We start from the raw sequence: 25,416 nt of genomic DNA, 5'->3' as shown, positions 1-25,416 counted from the left end.
TTGAGATTGTTTGTTACCAGCCAGCTGCCATATTACCTCTTGTGGAAAAATGGACAAGCTCACATTGTCATCCACCAGCAGGAGTGTTAAGCCTACTGGTTTGGTGCGGTGTAGTGCATTCTGGTAGCTATAGGTTTTCTACCTATTGGGCAAAAGCAAATGCCACAGCCCTTTTTCTGTTTTTTTCTGGTCATACAGCACCAATTTCAAAAACTGTTGCTACTGCATAGACAACCCAGTTTAATGAAAATACTGTCTTTCCAGCACTGGAATACTTGTTTTATTACCATCCTAATTGACATGAAAGGAAGTGCCAAGTGCTGTTGTCCATCTTTCCCTTTTCTTTTTCATCTTCTTGTGGCTCTTCAGCTTTTATTCTGCCTTTGTGTTTCCTGTCAAACTGGACAGCTGGTACTTTTATCTAAGTGTTCCATGAGGAAAGTCTTGACATTATGTATCCAAGACTTTTTTCCCCCCTTCACAACATGCTCTGATTTCTCTGTCTTTCAGCTGCCTCATCTCACACACAGACACACACATTCAGTTGCTTCATTATTCTGTACTTGATATTCATATGAAGTAAAATGAAAACAAACAGCAACTAGAAACAGATTTTTCCCCCCAGATGAATGTTTAGATGATACGCCATCAATTAAAATCTAGTTTTGTACAGTCTTGTTTTTTGATAGTGTTCAGATCACTGGTGCATTCAGTTCTGAAATGTTTGTATGTACAGAACTTTAATCTGCAACAGGAGTAGTAAAAAACTGTACTTAAGCTTAACTCGGTAACTTCAACATCAGATGTCTTCTATGCTGATTGCTCAGTCCTCTGGTGTGAATTTGAGCGCCGTTTGTTATTCTACTGTTTGGTTCTGTGTGGAGCTGTCCAGAATGTAGTGGTGCTGAAAATCCTGAAACAGCTCGCAGAGCCAACCAGGAGCCACCAGGGACAGATCTGTTATCTTGCTCAGCTTGCACTCGAATGCAGTGCTGCATCGTTGATGCTCTGAAGTGGCTTCTCGGCTCTCTCAGGGGCAATGGCAAGAGCAAAAGAGTATATAGTTTATCACATGAAGAGCTGTTGTCCATTATGAGTGTCTGTATAGGAGATTTGCAGTGATGAATAGTCTGCTGTGGATAGTTAGACCGATATATTGGTTTGCTGGGAATGATGTTATTGGCTTTTTCACACAGCTTCAAGGAGCTGAATTAGTAAGTAGCTTTGTTCGGTTGAAACACTGTTTTGGGCATTTCAATTGTTCAAGGATGCTGATTGGTCTCAGCAACTTCAGTCTAACAAGACAAGTCTGACATCTTTGTTAATTTCAATCAACCATGCAAAACATACAATACAATATGCTGTACATGACCAACGGCACTGTTAGATTCTCTATTTTTTTTTTTTTTACAGTTTTCCCAGCAGTGAGGTTATATTAGGACAGGAGTACTGGAGGAAAAGGTGTGGAGTAATTAAAATCAATCCCTGTAATTGTCATTATAGGATTATGTTGCAAAGTTGATATTTTTAGGCTAAAGATGTCACTAAACAAGCTTTTGGTATGTCCAAAATGAGTACATTTTAATTGTACTCATGAATGTCATGAAAATATGTCCTGCGTAAAAGCAACAAGCAAAATACACAGGGCGCAGATGCAACGCAGCACAAAGGTGGAGTGGAGCAGGGTTTTTCACCTGTAACACAGACTTCGTCCTTGTAACACGTGGTTGCCACCACAGCTTCACTGTGCATATTGAGTTTTGCCAAGTGAGAATGCAGTTGGTTATGGAGGGTTCAGAAATGTGGACAATATTAACTGTTACTGAATCAATTAAATGGGTTGTTTTAAGAAAAGGATGAGTTGATTTGATTGATTTGTTACAATGTGAAATGTAAAAATAGGTTTAAGGTTGCTGTGCTGCTTCGCAAGGCCTCTGGTACAGTGAGGAATTCATTTTTATCCTTTAAAACAGAATGTGCTCATTTTTTACACAATTCTATGTAGTTTGTATCTGTTGGAGGGCTGTGGAGCCATGTGCAGAGAAGAAAAAATAGACCAGCCATATAAAAATAGAGATGAGTTGCGCAATGCACCTTTAGTTAATTATAATGGACATGCTCAAATGTGGGCACATACGTGTCCCATGTATTATTGCCTGATGGTTGTACCAAGCTAATGATGAGAAGGCCACCAAAACACAATGATTTATCCTCCATTAGTGCTATCAGTGGAGAAACAACAATGAACAGTGGACTTATACTGGGTAAAATCTTCTTAACCAACAGAGCCAGTTGATAAATCAAACCTTTGGAAGAACAGTGAAAACAGGTTTTCCTCCAAGAAACTCTGCATTTTCTTGCTCTTGTTTAATTGTCGTCATTGACTGTATTTCTTCAATAACTTCACTTATTGCTGTGTTTACTCTACTAACGTTAGAGTTAGGCTTTTTGCTTAATGGGGCTGCTATTACTGTTCTGTTTGCCTGTTTACGTTGTCAACTAGATTTTAATTTCTGGATACAAGGCAGGGTGGCAGCGAGTCCAGACTGATACAGCAAACAATACAGAATGTTGAGCTTACGTCATCAGGATAGTGTAGAAGGCTAAGACACATGGACATCGAGACCAGCTTACGTCATTATCAGTCTTTTATCTGATGTCTTTCATATCTACAGAAGAATTCTTTCTTTATTCCAAGGTTTTATTCTCTAGGTAATGATGTAACTAGGACCTCAATTATGCTGCTCTTTATAGACCTACTTGTAGACAGTGCTACCATAGATACTATTCTTTGTGGCAGTGCCGTCTGAAGTCAAAGGTGTCACAGAAGAGCTCTTTATAAGAGCACATTCCAATATAGTATAATGATAAATGCCATAGTACTGTCGCTCAGAGTGAAATACTGATATGCTTCATGCGTCAGACACAGAAATCTCCTGAAGGATCAATCAACTGCAGGCAAATCCTGAGTGTAACAGCACAGGCAGGATGTCTGAATTTATGGTGAGAGTCTGGAAGCTGAAAAATTAACAGCACCAATGGGTTCATTTATACATGAGGTGTGAATAGTATGTCATTGTGCGGTGAGGTTAGAATTACTGCATGTCTGTAACTGCAGCAGTCTGTTCCCATAGAGACCAGAGTTGTGTGAAGACCTCCAGCCTGGGAAGAAACTTTATACTAACAAACTTGTTCTGTAGTTTATCTTTGTCTCTGTTCTGATCACTTTTTCTCTCTTCTCCCCCTGTTGCAGTGTCTCTCTGGGAATGATGGTGTTGCCACAGGTGCCGTCCTCTCTATCGCCATGACGATGCCGTTCAGCCCCCTGTCCAGCGACGAGGAGCAACAAAGGATGCTGGGAAACAATCGACATCTTTATCCAGGGGCAGAGGACGAGGAAGAGGAGGAAGAAGAGGAGGAGGAAGAAATGGAAGAAGACGAGCGTGATGAGGACCAGGAGGAGGAAGAGAATGGTGAGCTGGAGGGGGAGGAGGAAGATGATGAGGAGGAGTTGGTGGAGGAGGTCAGGCGAGGTGGCCTGTCGCGGGGCGGCAGGGGTGAGGGACACAGACAGTCAGGTAAACTGGCTGGACGAGCCGCCGGGGACAGACAGATGCGGTCAGGGAACCCTGGACACACCACGAACCCCTATTCGTCCAATCCTGGACCCACGCACCAACAACCAGCCAATCACATACAACAGCAGCAGCAGCAGCAGCAGCAGAGGAGGCTGAAAGAGCGCAGCACCGGCTCAGTGCCATCTGAGGACGCCCACATTGCCATGATGGTGTTTCGCATTGGCATCCCAGACATAAAGCAAACGGTCAGTGCTACACACACCCACAAAATCTGCCAACATCACAAACACAAAGGGCCCTAACCCACCCTGCCCTTGTCCCATTAGTTTGAACACCTCATCCTTTTTTTCTAACACAATCATTACCAGTTAAACCAGTATTGATTATAGGATTCACTACATAAAAAATAACAGTAAGTGCACACATGCTTGTGTGCTCCCTGAAAGTAGGTCATTTTAACAAATATCTGTCTAGTTTTTGTTGCTTTTCAAAACACAACTCATGCATCATAGCTTGCATCAGCTGGTGTTGTCTTTAAAGAACTAGTTTGACATCTTGTGAATATGCTTATTTTGCTTTCTGGCTGAGAATAAAATGGTGGGGGAGTAAATGGAGGATGATATGGTGGGTATTCCCCCTGTCTCCAGTCTTTGTGCTAAGCTGAGCTACCTGTCTGCAGCTTCATACTTACTGTGGAGACATGAGAGTGATCTTCTCATCTAACTTCTGAAAGAAAGCAAGTGTAAGTATGTCTCAAAATGTTGAACTATTCCTTTAACATGCATTGTGTTAAAGCATGCCTGAAGTGCTCTGGGGCCCCTAATCCTGTTGGGCCTCTGTTTGATGTCATTCTTGTGACCCTTCACAGGATGAGTGGTTATAAAAAATGGATGAGTAGATGGATTTCTTGTTACAGAGTAAAAAGCCTTGGTCAAAGTAGATAACTTTCACTTTAAAGGGGTTGTATGCGACATTCAGAGCACATCTATAATTCATAGTCTGTCCTGGTATTAACTGCTTACGGCTCACAGCATGGAGGTGGATGATGGTGGCTAGCATCTAATGGTGCTATCAGAGCAAATGGCGCTTACAATGGCAACAGTCCTGACAGAGGTAACAGCGTTAACGTCGAGGTAACAGGACTGTGGGTATATGTTCAAGGGCACCTCAGCAGTGCCCAGGAAGTAAAGTGGAACCTCTCCAGCTGCCAGTCCATACTCCATACTTGGTTCATGTGAAGACTCGAACCAGAGACCCTTTAGTTCCCAAGCCAAGTCCCCACAGGCTGAACTACTGCCTCCAGTCTTTTAGAAGGTGTGGGTGTTTATGCCTTCATACAGACATCATGCAGTATAGCAATATGTGTGGTCAGTTTAGTCAAAACCTGCAATGTGCATTGCTCCAGAAACACTGCATGTCTCCAAGGATTGGGCGTATTGTATCGATTAGATTCTCCCTCCCTCCCTCTCTCCCTTTCTATCTCCCTGCATCACCGGTGGAAAACTGACTGAAGCACAAATACTCATCAGCAAAGTGACTGATCTGAGAGGGTGAGAGAGAGACTTTCAAGGTGACCCAGCTCCGAGAAAGAGAGAGAGAGAGAGAGAGAGACAGAGCCAAATCGCACACAAGGGCCATCACAATGAAAATGTGTGGGAATGAATTTGATTTTAAAAACACTAGAAGCCAGAAAGGATTCACAGAGAGTCAAAGAGAGGGAAGTTGAAGTGAAGAGAGGAGGGTAACAGAGGGGGAAGTGCTGCCTCTGGCTTAATGTCGCCAAAGAGCTTCTAAATGGTGTGATAAAGCATGCCGTGAAAAGCCCTTTTCAGTGTGACTGGTTTTAAGAGAGCTGTCCAGAATCATGATAGGCCGATCCTCCATTACTCTGCATTTCCCAGATGTAGTCTTACATCAGTGCGAAGGCTTCCATCAGAGGTGTGTCTAAATAGGCTTCATGGGCTGAAGATGCAGCAGCCTCCATGTACAATACGTCTTTCTCCCTCATTTTGAAAAATAAAGTGGTTGCTAGATGCCACACACCTAGGCATTTTTGTTCTGTCTTTTATTCCCCCTCTGTGTTTTTCTGATTAGTGATCTGTTAAAGTGAATCATCATTAGTAACTCAATTGTACTGCTAATTGAATTATGAAGAGCAGGGGATGCAAGGGACTGAGGCTGCATCCAAGTGTGTATTTTTGTGCTGAGGAGAAAAAAAACAGAGAAGAGAGTGTGCATCTTTGCTCACTGCCAGATTAAAGCTGAACCAGACTGCCTTTGTGCTCGACAAACAGAAGGCCGTTCGTTTCCCTCAGACATTAGCGGTCTGTCCTCTTTTCTCCTTTCTGTTAAGCAACCGAGGCTTCTGTGATGTGTCGGCTTTATAAATCATCAGCAAGAATCAAACTGCAAATTAAATAAATGTATTTCTGAGTGCCTGTGTGTATGCGTGTCCATATTTTATATTTACCATCCTAGTGCACTATAAATGCCTCGCTCAACGCTTCTTCCTCCCTCTTGCTGCCTTGTGATTTATTATTGATCTGTGCATGGGTGTTTTCAGCAGTGTGCATGAGCTGGGATACATGAGTGTGCTTGATTCAGTGTTTTTAAATCCAATCATAAATAATTCACCACTCCCTATTTATTCTAACAAATCGGCATCAAAGTTTAATTGTAGAAAGATGGATAAATGGGATTGCTTGGGAGGAGAATGCTTACTGAAGCTCGGGGTCAAAACCTCAGGAACTACTTGACAGTCACGTAAAAACACATAGAGATGGATTGAGGTAAATTGTGACACTTGGACTTGGGTCTTTGGAAGTAGAGGCAGAAAAAGGTGGAAATAGAGTAAATAAAAACACAAAGAAGAGATTAGAGATAAAGGTAAGTGGAGGCACACACAGATAGAAGCAATTTAAAGCAGATCGATGTAGAAAGGCAGGTGAAAAGAAATAAATGTAGTTTGAAGAAGACAATCAGCGATAGATACAGATGATAAAGTGAAAAAGACACATAAATAAAGGTGGAATGAGATTGAAGTATCTAAAAATAGAAATAGAAATCATGGGCACAGAGATGGTTTGGTTGATGATTAATATTAATACTATTATATTAGTTATTTCTGTGTCATGTCATTTCTGGCCCATCTCACATGGGTTTACAAGACACCATCACAATAAAAAACAAGTGTCATTGTTTAACAGAAATCAGCAAAAAGAAAAAGTAGGTACACAAAATAGATTAAATTGCAACATAATCTATGACCAGTGTTCTTGTAAAAAATGAATTGTACAATGAAACATACATTTTGCAAATTTTACGAATCTATATTTTATCTTAATAAAGAACTTGTTTTCTCATCTCCCATGCTTTCTCCAAATAATGAGCTAATCTAAATGTTTTATATGTAAATAACTACCTTAATCTTTGTGTATCATCCATTTATACTAAATCAATATCTGGTTTTAAGTTACTGAACAAAAATGTGCGCAGTTCCATGTAAAAAGAGCTGTAGAAAATGATCGTGCTGAATGTTCACAGTTTTGCTTTAGTCCATATATCACCAGCCCATTGCTCTATATACAACTCTGTATAAAGACGTGGAATCTCTGAACATAGAACATAAACATCTCTTGATCATATATTTTATTTCTTAGGGTTGTGACTCACCAAACCAACATTCAGCCGTTCTTGTTGTTGGCCATCTGCTGCCCTCGTCTTGTGGTGTGTCCTGCAATGATGGCATTAATCATCCCTTGTCAAATCTTGTTGACTTTTTTTCTGCTGATTTAGCATGTTAAATCAGTGTTGGAGGTGTCAGAGACATTGGCAAAAAAAGTGGAAAAAAGTTAAATCACTTTGATCGGCACTTGAGCTCAGGTCAAAGAAGAGAAATGGAAGTGAGGAAAGTAAAAAAAACAACTAAGGTCAAGAGGGCGTGAAAACAAACTTAATATAATATAAGTTAGGATGATATTTTTTTAGCCGTTGAGTGCTTGAGCCAAAATGGTTCCTAGTGCTTGGTGTTGTGTGCTAGTGCACAGTAAATATCCTTTTTTCTGTCAGCATTATGTTATGTTGTTTTAGATTACATTACATTACATGACTTTATTGTCAGAAATAATTCTGAAATTGGTCTTGCGTCCCAGAATACAAAAATATAAACAACACTTAACCAAACATAAAAATCATTCATTACATGCTACAAATCACCACAGACATTACGAAAAGTGGATGCAGTGCAACATATTACTCATTACTTATTACATTCAGTGTTTGACTCAGGTACTCTGAGGACACTCAGAGGCAATACTCTGATTTCATAGGCTGACAGACTGAGTAACAAAAGAATTTCTCAACCTGTTCAGTCGAGCCTGTGGGACTCGAAATCTTTTGTGTGATAGCAAAAGCTGGTATCCAACGCCCACAATCTTTGAGCAAATATGTAGCAATCTAGTTTTAAGGCTAGATGTCTTTAATTTGTCCTGTCGGTCTTCTGGTTTCCTTTTTTTGAATGACGAATACAGACCCCACCTGCTTGCTGCTATGTAGAGTTATTTCCTCTCACGCAGGTGTGTCTGGGCTGTTACCTGTAGTGCTATTTATCACTCTAGATTGTTTTGGTGTGAATTGCAGAGTGTTGGAGATATTGACCATGGAGTTTTCTGCCTTTTCTGCAATATAACAGAACTTTATGGCATTTGACTTGTGTAAGTAAAGAAGGAAAGACAACAATATAATGAAAGCAGTAGATGCATGATTCCTACTGCACAGTGATAAGGCTGGTGGGTGTGGTTTAGAAAAATGAAAATTGTTTCAGCATGAAACTGCTCACAAGTCTTGTGGATTATCCAGAGAAACTGGGTGTTTGTATATATTTATATATACTGTATATAAATGATTTTTGGGTGAACTGTCCCTTTAAGCAGTATCTTATATTGAATTCTTGCATCTTTCCATTTCCTCCCAATAATTGTAAATATCTTAAATAGTCTTTTACAAGTACAAATACCGCTTAACACCACTCAACAAGAATCTTATAGAAATTCAGTACAGTATCAATTAATTGAAATACATGTGAAGTTTGTGAGATTTTTTTATCATTTACTTTGTAAAGAAGACAAGCACAAAAAAATCAAAGCCCTCCTGATCTATACCTGCTGTTTCAGATCATTTTACAAAATAAAATACAAATACCACATTGACGAAGAAGTTCAGTCATTGTGGGAGGACAAATTCACCTTTCTCTCTCTGAGTCTTTTAGCAGAAAAGATTTTTATGCAAATCATTTTGATCTTTGTGAGCAGCAAGGAGGTGGAAAATGAAATAATGAATATGTATTTTTAAAGTTAAATTAAAAAAAAATCAATGCTGAGGGTTTGACTCAACTAAAAAGTTTTATAAAATGTCAGAAACTTTAAATGTTCTCAAGTATACTCTTTGTTTGTCTCATTGTCTCTATTTGTGGACTCTTGAGATTGACAAGTATAATCATATTAATCAGGCTGCTGGTAGACATGAAAGGCACTGATGGGAAAATATGCACGTTTTACCCCCCAACATGAGGGCAATAATGATCCAATTTGTCAGTCTGATGTACAGTATTTTTAATTTATTTTTCATCTGATCTTTTGCAGTCTCTTTTGTATTTTTCTTCTTTGTTGTTGCATGCCTGAGTTGAGGAAACGCACGCACTCAGACATGCAGATAAACATTGATATATGAAAGAACTAAAAACATGACCTTATAGACTTCCTGCCAAGATCTACTGGCTCAGTATATATTGTCTTAGTCCCCAAGGTCATAAGAGTTATAGCCAGCCATCACTCTGACATTTACTGGCTCTCTCTTATCCTGTCCTGACTCAACCTCCTCAGGCCAAGTTTCACTTTCCCTCTCTCATTCGCATCCTGCACATTCAGAATAAAACCCCTCTGATCTTCTCCACTTTTTTTCCCACTGATTCATCTCCTGTCCTCCTCCTCCTTCCTCTCTCACTGGTGTTGGGTAATATCACTTTACACTCCCAGTACATTAGGTCTGTTCTACATGTCAGCTAATCCACCCTCAATAAACTCTAATTGCTTGTTAATTGTGTTGTAATGAGACGAGGGAATGACTGTAGCACAAATGTTATGAATTGGGGGAGGAGGATATTGAGTGACGAAAGAGCACTCAAATGCAGTAATGCAGAGACTGCACATAAACACACACAATCACTGGTAATTAGTGGTATATCAAGCTTTTTTGGCAGTAAATAGCTATATAGCTTTACGAGCAATCAATGTTATGCATCCTTGAAATTATCCAATTTGATGCAGTTTAAATACAGATTTACCATCGCCAATTGACTTTGATATAGCAATTGATATGATGGTTCCAGTGGGACTGCTGCTCATCAGGGTGTATTTATACTTGAGACAACATTATATTTTGGGCTGACACTTTAGAAATCTGATCATGATATATCTGCTGATATTCTTTTTGGACACTAAAATATAATTATTAGTGGGTTTTTTTTTACACTGAAACATATTGTGACCAATTATTTTTGGCAGGGATTACTACAGCAGAGGTTTCAAACATATGTCAAAACCGACTTGATATTGCCAATCAGTAGCAAAATAATATCAATCAGACCTCTTTATTAGGACAATACTGGTTTAACCTTTTTGCTAAGGCACTGCCAAAACTTGGAAAGGCAGGGAATATTTTAACCTGTTTTCTTAAAGGCTTCTGCTTCAAGGCTTAGACATACTTTGTGACTTAAATGTCCGTGGACAGCTGCTGTTATGCATACACTTATGTGGTCTAAGTCACATAAGTCTAAGTCAGCTCCAAGCAGCAACCTCTGGGGCTGAAATGAAATCAACACTGAATGGCCACTTGAGGCTGGCTCCAGAAGCCAGTCAATCAAAAATGTCCAGTTTTAGAGCAGAAATAAACAGTCTGGTACAAAATGGTGTTGGTCTAGATAGCTGGTTTCAATTTTCACTACAATTGTAGGGAATATTAATATAGCTCAACAGTTAACATTTTGTTAAGGCTTAAGTTGCCCATAATTTAGTGTGGGCTGTTTTAAGTGACAGGCTGACTGCCAATTGCGTCCACAGCTTCTCAGTCAAATCCACCCCTTGTTTCTCCACAGTTCCATGCTCTTGCCCAAATATGGTCACTTCTGTTTCCAAAAAAACCAAGATGGTAATGGCTGAAATGCCAAACTCAAAACAGAAGTCCCGATAAAATTCAGTAAAATTCTGACAGTGTCCGAAATTTTGGACGACCATTGCACTGTGTGACTGCTGTTACAAAATACATCTACTGACCAACCAATAGAAATGTAGCATGACTGAATGATGCACTGATCAGCGCAACGCTGCAAAATACTAGTAGACACTAATAAATACTTGGAGCTCTCGTAGCAAAACTGGCATGCCAAGTTGGTCTCTTTTTCCCTGCCACGACCACGTTCCTATTCTCCTCCTCCTCCTCTTCTTCAGACTTATAAATGCCACTATAGCAGGGCTTGACTTTTTTGATTACATTTTGGTCTTACTTGATGTCTTACTGAAGTTAATAAGATCCATGTCACAGAGTGTAGCTTGCACTAAACTTAAAAGATTGCAGAAATCTTACAGTCTGCAGGAGGCTTAAGAAGATGCTGCTGTGATTGGCTGCCAAATATCTAACTTAAAACTACTTTCACCATGGTGCAGAAGCTGTGGCTCGCTTGAATTTTTTGGACCAGACTGGAGTGTGAAACAAGAAATTATATGTTGTAGTTGGTGTGCTAGCTATGCTTACAGTCTGCATGGTCACAAAATATGGGCTGCATGCTGATAAATGCACATTTGATGTGTTGAACTTTTTCTTCTGAAGACATCTCAGGCTGTTCTGTTTTGTAAATAGATGAACATTTTCAGAATGCAATTCTTTAGACTAAAAGAAAAGGACAAATTTGGAGATGTTGTTTATAGGTTGTAATGCGATGGTTTTACTGGTCCTGACCATGTAAGATCAAATTGGGCTGCATGTGCACAAATACAGGCACATAAAGGCATGCAGAACACAAAAGGTTTTGGACTGGCATCTTCTCAGGATTCCAGCATATTTCAATTCCCAGCCTTTTTCTGTGTTTTTCATGATATTAAATGCTTGTATTTGTGCACATATTGAGCAGATGGGCTCAGTTTTCTGCATTCCTTACTTTTTTTTTCTTTTTTGATTGCAAGGTATTTTGTGAGATGGCAAATGCTAATCCAAATGCGAAGAGTAAACATCTGGTGATGCATCCTGCCTTCCCTCAGTGGGACTTACCTTTGCTGCGTTAAACTCTCTCGGCAGAGCTAAAAAAGCCTTCTGCACGGATCTCTCTCAAGGCACTGTCAATCAAGATGGCACTGCAGGTGCTCTGACACTGACAGAGCGAGTTAGAGATCTACTATCAGTCTGCTACATTTGTCAAGAGGAGAGCTGGGCCATTGCTACATGTGGAAAGTCTTGGGTTTAGTATATTTTAATAGGTCAAGTGGAAATTCAGTTGGATGAATTCTATTATGTCATGCCGGAGAGAGAGGCTGATGCTATGTAGAAAGTTTTTTCCACTGTAACAGTTGATGGGCTGTCCCATTTTATCTCCAGAGGGCCAGGGCACTTCTGGCATATAGAAACTGTGTTGAAGAACTTTTTATGCACCCTTCAGTAAGCACCATTATGAAAGGATGTTTAGAAACGGGACTACATTTGGTTGAAATGTTTTTTAGTGACGTATGGCTTATTTCAACAGCATTTGAATGACTTTATTACTGTAGTGAGTGAGCAGTTTTGCGTTGAAATATTTTGTGATGTGTTATGATGTGCTGTAAAATGTAATTCACTTAAACACCTGCTTTTTTTTACCAAGTGTAGCCCATTTTTCAAATACTGTAATTAATTTATTTTTTGAGCAGCAAATCCACAACTCAGTGATCACTGAGTAATGACACAGTGCTTAAATGATTGATCAGTATAGCTTCAATTATTTAAAAGTATGTAAAATATTTTTTTTGTGTAATTATACTCAGTGTTGGAAAGTAGATCATTAGGCTACCTTAACTGAAGTACTGTACTTCAGCACAATTAAGGTACTCTTCTCTAAAATGTTTCATATTGTACTTCTTCCTCAACTATATTTATTTGACAGGCACTTATTGCTATTTCTGTTGGACATCTGTCTATCCAACAGAAAACTGGCCAACTCTGTGTTTTTCTTCATCCTCTCCTTAGTACTCGCCAATAAAAGTGAAAGCCAGCCCCAGATTCTCTTTAGTTTTATAACGAGCTTTACCCTCTTGGCATTTTGCCACAATATATTTGCGAGTTTATTATCAATATTTTGTGCTGATCAGGTGTAGCGATGGATGAATAAGGAGAACTGGATATAGCATTAGAGACAGGCCCTCGTTCATTCCTGTGAAAGTTGCTCAGTGACACATTAAGCCAAAATGGTTCAACTGCGGCGTGTAAATTTACGTGGATGATTTAGCACTCCGCCATCTTGGATGGAGATGAAATGATCTGTTCTGGAGGTTGTGATGTTTGAAAAAAATGTATTCACTAACTGACAGACATCTCTTTCGCCATGCAAGTCAATGGGGAAAAAGTCTTTTTGGGGCGCAGAGCATCACATGAGAGTGTAATTCTACTGTTTAGCCATTACAGAAATTAATCTCAAAGCCCAGTGTGCCTTCTGGGGGCCTAGGTGTACCCAGTGAACTTTGGCAAGACTTCTCCTTCCATGTGCTGGTCATTTTGGCTTATCTTTATTCACAGATATTTGTAGATGAATGCAGATAAATCGAAAAAAACAAAACAAAAAAAACCAACTTAATATGAAGCCACATTGTCGTCTACGATAGCTGATAGGTTCCAAGACTGCATTTCTGTCTCTCTGCATGGAATGTTTATCTGCAATCCAAATGTGACTGGCCAATACTACTTGGACTACAAATAAAAACCAGAACACCTCTGATACCAAAATCTTCTCTTGTTGCCTGTAGATTCTGTCTTACAATTCTATTTATGCTGATGAGGAAGGGTCTCTGAGTTAGCTGTGCCTGTGGATCTGTGCACAGATCCTTCCTCTTCTTCTGGTGGTTGATGACTAAGGCACTGCTCCATTACCTCACTTGTGTGCACAGCCACAGTCAGATACGTGTATCACAAGTTGTTGATATGATCCTGCAGCAGCAGGAGGTCGAAGCAGTTTTGTTTTCAGGTTTATTAGATTGTCAAGCTCACGCACATGCAGTCAAGTCTGCCTTTGCCTGCCGAGTGCATTAAACAGCATGAAACAAATGAGTTTTTCCTCCGCTGTTTGACTTGAGCTGAATTCGTGCAAACTCTGAAGTATAAGCAGCAGCCCCTCAGGCAGGATTTGGCCTCACAAACACTTCCACTTTGAAACACAGACACACACAAGAAAACACACTCACGCATTCACATATATTTCAGTGCCTACATAAGATATGTGAACTTCTCAGACTACAAGACACAGACCATGTCCACCGGTTGTGTGCTAATGAAAGGGTGAGCCCAAAAGGTGAACAGAGGGACACATACAATAGAGAAGTATGGGAAGAGAGGAAGGAGAAAGAGAAAGACAATGGTGGGAGAACAAGGCAGAGTGGGGATGACAGGAATGCTTTAAAGAAATTAATTCACTTCTCTTAAAGTGCTGTAGAGAGGAAGGGGGTGGTTGGAGTGGTTGAGAGAGAGAAAGAGAGTGGGATATGGAGAGGAAGTTGACTTAAATGGTGACATGGCTGCTGAGTGTGTGTGTGTGTGTGTGTGTGTGTGTGTGCGTGTGTGTGTGTGTGTGTGTGTGTGTGTGTGTGTGTGTGTGTGTGTGTGTGTGTGTGTGTATGTATGTGTTTTTAGGAGGGGGGTTATTTCCCCATAGATCTCATTAAAGGCTTCGAGTCCCCCTGCACTTGGCCTGCAGGAAAAGGCCAGAGGGACAGAGATAGAGAGAGCTAGACAGAGAGAGAGAGCAAGAGAGAGACAGAGATAGGAGGACTCTTATTTCTGCATAGATAAGTGACAGAGCTCTTACAGAAAGATGGAGAGAGAGGGAATGAGCAGGGAGAATAAGATATAGAGATAGGCAAGGGAAGATAAAGAGCAGCATGGACAGAGTGAGTGGGCGTATGCGAGTGGGAAAGTGTGATCACAGCTTCGGGAGACAAGACAGAATTTTTGGTCTGCATAATGATAAAACCACAAGAGAAACAGAAGGGCTGAAAGCTGCGTTAAGATTTTAATGTAAAACTGAGAATCATATAAAGGTCATAAGTTATATAAAAGCTGTGAGATTTAGTGCATTTATATGTGACTATATCACGGTTATGGGATGCAGTATTCTGGTTATGTTTCGCCCATGCACAGTGGTAGAACCTTTACTTTAGTAAAAAAGTAAAAGTAGCAATACAGCAAAAATACTCAATACTACAAAACTTAAGTATTGTAAGTTAAATGTACCTTTAGTATTAAAAGGGGCATGATGCCTAGGTGAGATGGCAGCAGACAGCAGCAGACCACTGCATGTGTAGCGACAAAAGTGGGTGTTTTAGGCCAACACATGATGTTTTCCTAACATTAAAGACATTAACCACAGCATTGTCACAACTTGAAATTCAAAAATCGAAATGTGAAAAGGTAACAAAGTTTCAGCATATCTGCTACATATGAAATGGAATAAAACTGTGGTTTGTAAAAAAGATGTAAAATAGATGTCGTGTATACAGTAATCATTATGACAACATGATACATAGAGGGAGAGAGAGAGAGAGAAAGAGAGAGGAGGAGGAGGAGAATAGGAACGTGGTCATGGCAGGGAAAAAGAGACCAACTTGGCACGCCACTTTTGCTATGAGAGCTCAAAGTACTTGTAGTGTCTACTAGTATTTAGCAGCGTTGCGCTGATCGGTGCATCATTCAGTCATGCTGCATTTCTATTGGTTGGTCAGTAGATGTTGTTGCACAGCAACAATAATAATAATAATGATAAATACAACAGTATTATTAGAAATATAAATGTTTATAACCATAGTATATGATAGTATATATGTTACATGCATATATTATAGTATATGTATGTAACATTAATAATTCTGTGTGTTGCAATAGTAGAAATATGACTAATAATAATAGCAGTAGTAGGCGTCGGGCAGGACCACGGCAGCAGTGCAACCACGACCCACAATCCAGGCGCAGCCATGTTCTGAGGAAACCTGTGAGACAAGGGAGCACAGAGGCTTGGAAGAAGAAGCCGATTTAGTGATTTGCAACAATAGGACAGCATGTTATATCAGCTGATGTTCTTATATAATGTCTGTATACTTGACCAACATTTTTGTTCTTCTTCAACCTGGACCCTATTTTCCCTTTTTTGTGTTTAAATCAGTAATGGAAACAGCGTTTGTTTGTTTTTTCTTTTACATTGGTCCAGTTTTGAGCAAGAGGGCTGCAGCTGACAGCTGTGAAATAGGTTACAAAGTAAGCATTAGGGACTTGTTTGCACTGTCAGTTTAGGTCCACTAGAAGTCAGATTGGGTCAGATTGTTGATACAAGACATTATGGAAAGAATCCCTACAGAGATAGACCTTTTGTTTAAAGAGTAACTAACATTCTTTTTTTATTTTTATTTTTTAACTAGAAACAGCCCTGAAATTGCATGTCAGAAGAGCCAATAATTTTACCATGTGTGGAGCCAGCATGTTTACACATCTAATTGAATTACAGATTTATTTCAACCAAACCAGAGCCAGTGATTGGTGGAACAGTGGAAAGATGAATCAAGACGGATTTTGTTAGTCTAATTTTGCTTCTGTTGACTTTGAATGAAGTGTGTTTTACGCTGATAAAATTACTGTTCATTCGTATGGAATATGCTGGCTTCCGCGTGATTTCAGGGCTGTTTTTGTTGCAATGGTACCTTTATGAGTAGTTTTTCCATCACTGATATGCAGTGTGTACTACTTGGTGTTGTAAGTGTTTTTTGTAAGTTGCATAATGAACACTGATAAACCACAGTTCTAACATAAACAAGCCTAATGAATTTGAAGCAAAAAAACTCTTGGCAATTGTATTTGTATATTTTGACTCTAAAACAATATTGTTATTCTACACACCACCAAATCAGTAGCCATTTAGTTTAATAGACTTACACACAGAGCTCTCTGACAACTAGAGGGCACCACAAAAACTCAACTGTAAGTGCACCATTTGAGGTTTTTAACAAGTTGAAGGCTGTCTGTGAGTACACAGCCATGATTTTATTACATGCTGTACTATTGCTGTACAGAAATGTCTATAAAATAGGGCAAATCAAGAGAAAAACAGTTCACAGAACCAAGTTACATTTTGAAGGTTACAGGGATGAGGAATCGGTGATGAGCCCTGATAGGCTGGACCGTTAGAAGCTGTGGGATCAATCATACACCTATAGATATACAGATCAATAAGCAGCATGGCTGCCTCAGTAAGGTCTCCAGCTATCTGAAGGGTCTCAGACTGAAAGCTAAGTTATTACACACATTTTAATCTCTATAATTTTATGATAATTATCAGTGTTTTTTAAATGTTCTGGTCGACTGTGGGATATTCTCAAGTATGATATCTAAATCCTTAACCTTAATTTTACTTTTCTCCTGCTTTGATTGTGATTAATTTTAGAGTGAATTTGCCTGCATCCTTTATTGGGACTGAGTGCTTTGTGTAGGCTTGTTTGTACATCTGTGTGTGTGTGTGTGCGTGTGTGTGTGTGTGTGTGTGTGTGTGTGTGTGTGTGTGTGTGTGTGTGTGTGTATGTGAGTGACTGAGTGAGTGAGTGAGTGTGTCTGTTTGTGTGTGAGACCTTATCTTATACAAACAGACACACCTTTTCATCCTCTTTTGCTCTCATACTCAAAGTCTTAGATGCTCCCCTCCCTTTTACTCCACTCTCTTTCGCCACGCCGTGTAACAAGCGCGTTCACACACACAGACACACACACACACACACACACACACACACAGACACAAATCCATCCACATTGATGCACATGCTCACACACAAACACATGCACACCCTCCCAGTACCCCATCTCCTAGGGAACACAGGGATGTCTCTATGGCAACAAGCAGCTTGCTCCACTAATGAACCGGTTGCCGTGGTGACCGGGTTGGCTGTGCGCGAACGGAGACACTGAATAAAATAGAGGGAGAAAATGTTATGTTACTCCTCTGCACAAAACCCCCATGCAGGGTTTTATCTCTCCCTTTGTAGGATGCGCACACACACACACACACACGCACACGTGCATACAGAAATGTAAGTGTATGTATGCAAGAGATTAAGATGAGTGACATGACTGATTGAATGTTCTGGGTTAGAAGACGTTTTGGCTGGAAAAAGACCTCGTACTGTAATGCAGTAAGAGGCAGGGATCCTTGCAGCTGTAGTTTGCATGGGCCAATCACCATCCTGCTGCTGCCTCAAGGTCAGAGAATAACCCAACTCCACTCTGGGCACAGAGAGGGAGAGAGAGAGGGAGAGAGAGCGCTGCCAAAAACCTTCTGTCAGCCATCTGTGTAGTGAGTTACGTCCCACTTTGCTGAGTGAGCCTCTGAGCCGTTCTGCATTTGGCCATTCACGACCCCACTGGAGACACTTAAAGCTGCACCAAACTGCCATTCATATCCTCTCTGCTGACTGAGACCACTGGGAATAACCCACTTTATGTTGGGGCTGTCTCCCCCTGCTGGTTCAGATGGGGGACAGCCTCTGTGTGCTGCAGTCAAAAAGGTTGGAACATCCACTGCCACAGTATGCTCTCTGGGACAGTGCTGACATCTTCAGGGGATCCAAAGATGCATATTAGGAGTCATGATGAGATGATTAATGGGACAGGAAATAAGAAAAATATTTTTCATATTTCATTTTTCAAAATTCATAACCCCCCAGAAAAGGTCAAGGTTTGTTTTATGTTTTTACCAGTTATTCAAATGAAAAACAGTGGTGTCAGACATACCCAGATTTTATTTTCTTTTTACTAAATTGACAATAAAACAGTCTGAAAATAATCCATTACAAATAAAAATACAACATTCAAAGTTCTACTAAAGTGTACAGATGCAGAAAAATGCTACCCGTGACTAATATTTAATATATTTGATTCTTTTACCTGATCCATCAGTGTTTGACATCTTATAATTGCAGCTGGTCAAGGTGGAGATAGGTGTTTTAGTGTAAAGGAGTCGGGCCCCCTTCGAAATTATGTTTGAAATAACAGCCTGAAACAGGTATTTAAATAATACCATGTAAGAGGAACTGCTAACAACTCATACACATCTGAAATATGACAACTAAGGAGCCCAACTAGGCATTGCTTTTCTCAAAACTATTGCCTTAAAACAGAGTGAGTAGAGAATTAGTTAGTTTACAACCCAATTACCAGAATAAATTATGACAGTACATACAATTCTGTATGCTCTGATGGAGCTTGTTCGGTATAATAATACATTGAGACTTAACATTGAAACTTTATATCTCAGCAACACAGTGGTCAACATGCGGTTAGATTTAGGGCCAAAAACCATCTATTATGGTTAGGAAAAGATCATGTTTTGGCTTAAAGTGTCTGTTTTTGGTGGCGAAAAAGCTGCTGGAATTCGCAGCAATATCTTGGATAAAAAACAAAAAAAACAAAAAAGCTTTTCATGGCTCTATCCTGATGGGAAACACGGCAATGTCACAGTCAAAAACAGCCAAATTTGGTGGCTAAAAAACAGCTGTAAATGCAGCGATGACTTGCCAAAAAAGCAACCTGTTTTGTTGTCTTTTGGTCTCGTATTGTGGTCTGCAGCTAGGCAGGCGTCTCACACCATCCACCATTTCCTCCACCTTCCAGTGACAAAGTCAGCTAATATACTGTGTCACTTTAGAAATGTTGATATAAAAGTTATAAAATGCACAAAATGTAACGGATCCATGGTTTGCAGATATGTACAATGCCAAGATATTCTTCTGGCGACTGTGCTGTAGCTAATGTCCCTTTGTTGCTTCCAGCTCATGAAATGTACTGCTGTGGTTCGTTCTGCAACAGAAAGTTCAAAACATCCTAATTTTAGCATACTTGCATTAGCTACAGTTCATTCTTAAGGCACAGATGGTGTGTCCATCAAAATATTACAGATCATTTCACCTCATTTGAGGCAGATTGCAGCCTGAAATCCTCAGGCAGTTCTCAGTCTAAATGTTTGAATATTTAGTTCAAGAATAATTGTGGCTTGTGTTCAGTTTTAAAATGATACCGTTTCTTATGACTTTTTCTTTTGTTAAGATAAACAAAAAGTGATCAGGCAGTTTTTATCATAACCTTTAGTGTCTTGAATGATGCATACAAGGAGTCTATATGCATCTTCATCATCTTAAAGCCTGTTCTACTGACTTGTTTTTGATATGATTATTATTTGATAGTTGTCACTCACTTTTGCTGCATTTTAAGATTCATCACATGGTAAGATGTTTATTAATGTCTGTTTTTTATTCTTAACATTTAGAGTTCCCCAGTTAACCAATGATCACTGCTTTATGAACTTAGATCTGAGCAACATCTCCTTCTGTCTCTCCTGCAGAAATGTTTGCGGTTTAACCCAGATGCTACGGTGTGGAAGGCCAAGCAGCAGGTGCTGTGCTCCCTGACCGAATCTTTGCGGGACGTCCTGAACTATGGTCTCTTCCAACCTGCCACAGACGGCCATGATGCCAAGTTCCTGGAGGAGGAGAGGCTGCTCAAAGAGTACCCACAGTCCTTTGAGAAAGGGGTACCGTATTTGGAGGTATGATTCCAGTCTTCCTTTGGCACAGTTTGTGAGACGCAGTACTACACAACAGAGAAGTGATGTAGCCTGCATTTCCTCAAGATGTCCCTGTTATTCAACAGTGCAATGGTCAAAATCAGACTCTGATGTGACAGCGTTCTCTCTCTTTTAAAGTTTACAATGAGTTTTGAGAAACTGTTACAAAAGTTTGTTCTTAAAATAAGCTGAAATGTCAGCTATGTGTTGTATTTTGAAGAGAACGCTGAACCAATCAATCATGCTGTGCATTACAGCATTAAGATCAGTGTAGTAGATTCTGATTTTTTAAATTATTTTTTTACCATCAGAATTTTGCCACACATTATGTATCCAAGGTTTAAGCTTTTGCATTTTACATGGAGATCCCAGATGACTGAAGTAAAATCAGCAGCACTTTAAGGTAGTTTAGACTACCTCTACTGTAAATATTCCCCTGTGTTAATTAAGGTTATACAGGGTTATAAAAAACCCTGGTTTATCAATGTACTGTCATACATACATCTTAGAGAAATGTCACAGAACTGTTAAGCATCCCTGCTCTGTTTAGTGCAACACCTGTTAATCTCTTATCCAGTCTGTGCAGTCACTTTCTTTTCATGCTATATTATGACCCAGTGGAGGCTCTAAACCGTCTTTAAACTACTGTAAAGCAAGACCATTTCTTTCACATCTCTTGTCTTCGGTGAAGTGGAAGAGGGGGTTTGTATAGCAAACCAGATAAAGCTTCTCTTCTACAATAAATCTGCAGGCCCCATTTTATGGATCTAGGCCAAAAGCTAAGAGAATTAAGGACAAACGCCCTCTGTGCTAGGATTAACTCTTCGTTTTCTTTCTCTTCCTCTCTCTGGGGTTTAGTTTCGATACAAGACCAGGGTGTACAAACAGACCAATCTGGATGAGAAGCAGCTGGCCAAACTGCACACTAAGGTATGAAACCTATTTGTCTTGAAGTCGAATCTCTGAAATGCTTCAGCTGCGTTGGTCAGTCGTATAATTGTACTGGCACATAGTAAGTGAGTTTAAATCAGCACTGCAGAGTATACATATTAGTGCACATGTTTACATATAGGTAATTGTGCAAGTATAATGGAGATGCACATATTTCGATATTCTGGGCTGATACCAATAGCAATTTTTTGTTGTTGTTATATATTTTGATTTTGTTGTTTTTTCCCCCCTCATGCTAGGGAAACAAAAAAAAAATCATAAAAAACTGAACTCTTTTAAAGTAATTAAGCCCTTCATGAGCGAGGTCTGTAGAGTGTATATGGTGTTACATGAAGCTACTTCTGGGCAGTTCTCTGTGGGACACTTTTCTTCACTGCAATGTGTTTGTGCGAGCTGTTGAATGAGAAAATAAACTCAGCCACTTTGAGAACATGCTCTCGTCTCTGTCTCGTCAGTGTTCATTACATTACTATTATTTACTTGGGAATAAATCATCAGTGTGGAAATATTTTGTTATCCGAGAAACTGTGACAAAAGCCATACTGAGGAAACACTACCTGCCAGGCCACTTCACTGACTTTTTGCTAACCTTACCGTAGCTGCTCTGTTGTAGCAATGTTGACTGAAAAAACGTGCATGTAGACTGAAAGTCATCCGTGCTGTTCTGTCAGGAGGTGCAGGGACAAAGCATAAACAATAGTAAGTTGATTAAGTTATTAGTAGAGGAAAAGTCTGCTAAGCTAATTTCTGCAATGTAAAATACCAATGGCTTATGCTAAAAACAGTAGCATGCTGTATATGTGGGGGAAATGTGACGTAAGACAGTTGTTTTGTCTATGATCCTTGATAGTTATTATTGAGTTTTATACTTTAGTGAAAAGATCTTGTTGTTAATTCACGTTTTGAGGATGTTGGGAGGAGCTTGTCTTCAAGTCGGACAGCCCTGAAGTTTTAGGAAACTAGATCATGGTTTGAATTGAAATGGAAACATTTTTTCCAGAATTTTTTTCAAAGAGAATGAACCAGTTTTAATTATTTCAAATTATGTATTTGTTGTTTTTATCTTTTCTGGCTAAGCGCAAAGAAATGGGTGGCAGCTTCTCTTGTCACCGACTGTATTAAATAAGCAGATAATATCGGCTCATGTCGATCGTAGGCCCCTAAATCGAATCGAATCAAAATCGAATCGTGGTAGACTTTGTGATGAAACCATTGATTTACACCCTTAGTATCTGCGTTTATTTTCCCTTTGTTAATATATCACACTGTGCTGTGCTGGACTATCTTTCACTTGCCAATACAGTATTTAAAATGCAGGACTTCTACTTAATCTCTGTAACACAGCAGCATGTTTCTCTCCACATGCAGGCCAGCCTGAAGAAATTCATGGATTACATCCAAACCAGCGCTGTGGATAAGATGAGCAAGTTCTTAGATAAAGGCCTCGATCCCAACTACCAGGATGCTGACACTGGTGGTAAGGAGTGCCTCTGAGCCTGAGGAACTGCCACCTTCCCTCTGACATGTAGCATGTTCCTCAGTTCCATCCACTTCATCCACAGTCATTTTCCTCTCTGTCATCTGTCATCGACACTCTGACACTTCAATATATTATTCTCATGAGATGAATAAAAAGACTTAAAACAAGAGGAACATAATAGGGTTGAAGTTAACAGTGACACTGATTTCACTTGCTATAGCTCATCTCATCCATCCATATAGACTCTACACACATCCATCTTCACACCCACATATCCTTGAACCTTTGCCTAGCTCTTCAATTAATTTATCATTCTCCTTCAAATGTACAAAAATGCATTCAAGAAGCAGTTAACCTTCTCCTCTCGGCTAAATTAGCACATTGGTGACCAGCAGCTTTGTGACCTGTGGCTCTGCCTGTCTCCCCCCCTCCGTTGTCTGCCCTCAGCTCTGCGGTATGTTGGCCTAACACTTTGTCGAGGATGTGGGCCAGTGCTGTTCACAATTTGGTATCTTTTCCCAGATCCTTAGTGTTTAGGGGTAGCAGCAGACGGCTCATTTACAGTTTGGGTGTGTTGCTCTGTGTCACTCCAGCCGCTGCGGGAGCGAAGTGTCACAAAACAAAACAGCCTGTTGTCAACTGTGTGAAACACACTTCCTCTTCAGAACACCGGGTGGCAACAGAGAGCCCTGTTGATGCCCTCTCATGCTGCACTTGCATCATATGGGAAAGATCCACCGTATACACACCATAAACCTGAAAATGATACTTGAGGTGGTTATTGCCACTTTGGACATCAGGGTTTGATGATGGATCCTTGTTTATGTGCCCTTGTAGTAAATCATATGATAATGATACCGACAAAACCGCTAGAGCTTATGGTAGAAAATTATTTGAAATTTTAAAATTTGGATAGCAACATTTATTTGTTTTTATTGTATGAATTATTTTGCTACAAAAATCTTGAATCAAAACACGAAAACTCACTCAGTACAAACTGTTCAAAGCTTCACAGATAATCTCAATTTTTCTTTCTTCATGGCTTTAAATAGTTTCTTCCTCTTTCTTGACTGTTAGGTTGTGTCAGGGTGTTCTGACAGTTAGTTTATGAAGGTCTTCAATATTAAGCATGTGGAGGGCAATGAGGAAATCTGAAGCTCTTTGGAAAACCTATCTGCTCTGTGGTCCTGGGTTGTAGATACCCCCACCACACCTTTTACGTTACCTGCCTGTCTCTCTGAAAATCCTTCATGCTTTCCCTCCCAGCAGAAGGCTCACACTGAGTGCCTTTAATAGGACATAAAATGATTCTAACATATTCAGCGTGGCTCCTCTCAGTGGGGGCTCACTTCCATCTCTGCCAAGTGAACCGTTTAATGGGCATTCCCTAAGTCGTCCCAACATGCTAACTTCAGAGGAAGTACAGTCAAAACATTCCCCCTTATTATTTGTACCTGAGCTCTACAGAAGCTGTTGGAGGATGAAAAGCCCCTCAGTCGTTTTCCTCTTTGCCAAAAACTCTCTTGTCACCATGGCAGCCAGGACTCCTACCCTGTTTTTGCTGGGAACACTTTGAATGCTTTTATTCTTCTTGGTGCCATTGACCTTTCTTGCTTAATTAGTTGAAGTGTGTTAAGTGAGGTTGAAAGTGTTGTGACAAAGCATTGCTATTGTTTTGACATCATTTTATTTTTTAAAATTTAAAATCAAGTTTTTATTGAGTTTTTTTTATGTCCGCATAATTGGCAGATTATAAATATATCATTTGGAAACACAGTTTTAGCATTTACTGGAAGATAACGTTGCTACTGTAGGACAAAACCATTCTCAAGAGTTAAATCTCACCACTCCACTGATACAATAAACAGAACTCTGATTTACTGCTGATACCAACATTTCTCTATTTAGAAATGAAAGTGTTAAACAAACTGTTTCAATAAAGGTGGACAGTGTTTTTTATTTATTTATGATTATTTTTTAATATGTCTGTTTCTTGTCTGCCTGCAAGGAGAAAGCTGCTGGTGTTCAATAATATCAAAACAAGGACGGAGGAATTGTAGTGTAAATAGCTGAAATTAATTGTTTTCCCACTGAGTATTCAAGCGCCCCCCAGGGGGAAAACAATCTGGCCAGTGCCCTCCAAATAATTTGACTTTCAAACCAATCCTTCTGACCATTTAAAAACTTTGTTTAAATCTGTGTGCGCGTGTGTTTCTACCAGAGACCCCCCTGTCCCTGGCGGTGCAATGTGAGCCAGGTGGAGGTGAGCCCATCCGGGTCCTGGTGGAGGGAGGGGCTCACATTGACTTCCGTGCCAAAGATGGACTCACACCGCTACACAAAGCTGTGCGAGGCCACCGCCATACAGCCCTGCTGGTAAACCTCACACACGTTATTGACCATATAAAGAAATGCTGTTATCTAATACACAAGTGTTATGTTTTCATTGCCATGCCATTAAACAAGAAAACCCAGCCCACACAGCGTATGTATCTGCAAGATGGATACCTGCCCTGAAACTGATG

At 39.9% G+C, this 25,416-nt stretch overlaps 1 protein-coding gene across 1 annotated transcript in view; it reads left to right on the top strand.

The window, feature by feature from the left end:
• The window catches only part of shank1 (SH3 and multiple ankyrin repeat domains 1), a 133,486-nt gene that overhangs the window by 23,921 nt on the left and 84,149 nt on the right, over positions 1-25,416 (top strand). The window contains exons 2-6 of the mRNA XM_042505266.2: positions 3,254-3,823; positions 20,239-20,442; positions 21,319-21,390; positions 22,780-22,888; positions 25,113-25,267. Of these exons, the coding sequence (XP_042361200.2) occupies positions 3,305-3,823; positions 20,239-20,442; positions 21,319-21,390; positions 22,780-22,888; positions 25,113-25,267 (1,059 nt within the window). The 5' untranslated portion in view covers positions 3,254-3,304. The remainder of the gene's footprint in view (positions 1-3,253; positions 3,824-20,238; positions 20,443-21,318; positions 21,391-22,779; positions 22,889-25,112; positions 25,268-25,416) is intronic.

This window comes from Plectropomus leopardus, chromosome 18 (assembly GCF_026936395.1).
Source record: "Plectropomus leopardus strain MGB_pleo_1.0 chromosome 18, ASM2693639v1, whole genome shotgun sequence".
In the NCBI taxonomy this organism is placed as follows: domain Eukaryota; kingdom Metazoa; phylum Chordata; class Actinopteri; order Perciformes; family Serranidae; genus Plectropomus; species Plectropomus leopardus.
This window is presented reverse-complemented; position numbering and strand designations above follow the sequence as displayed.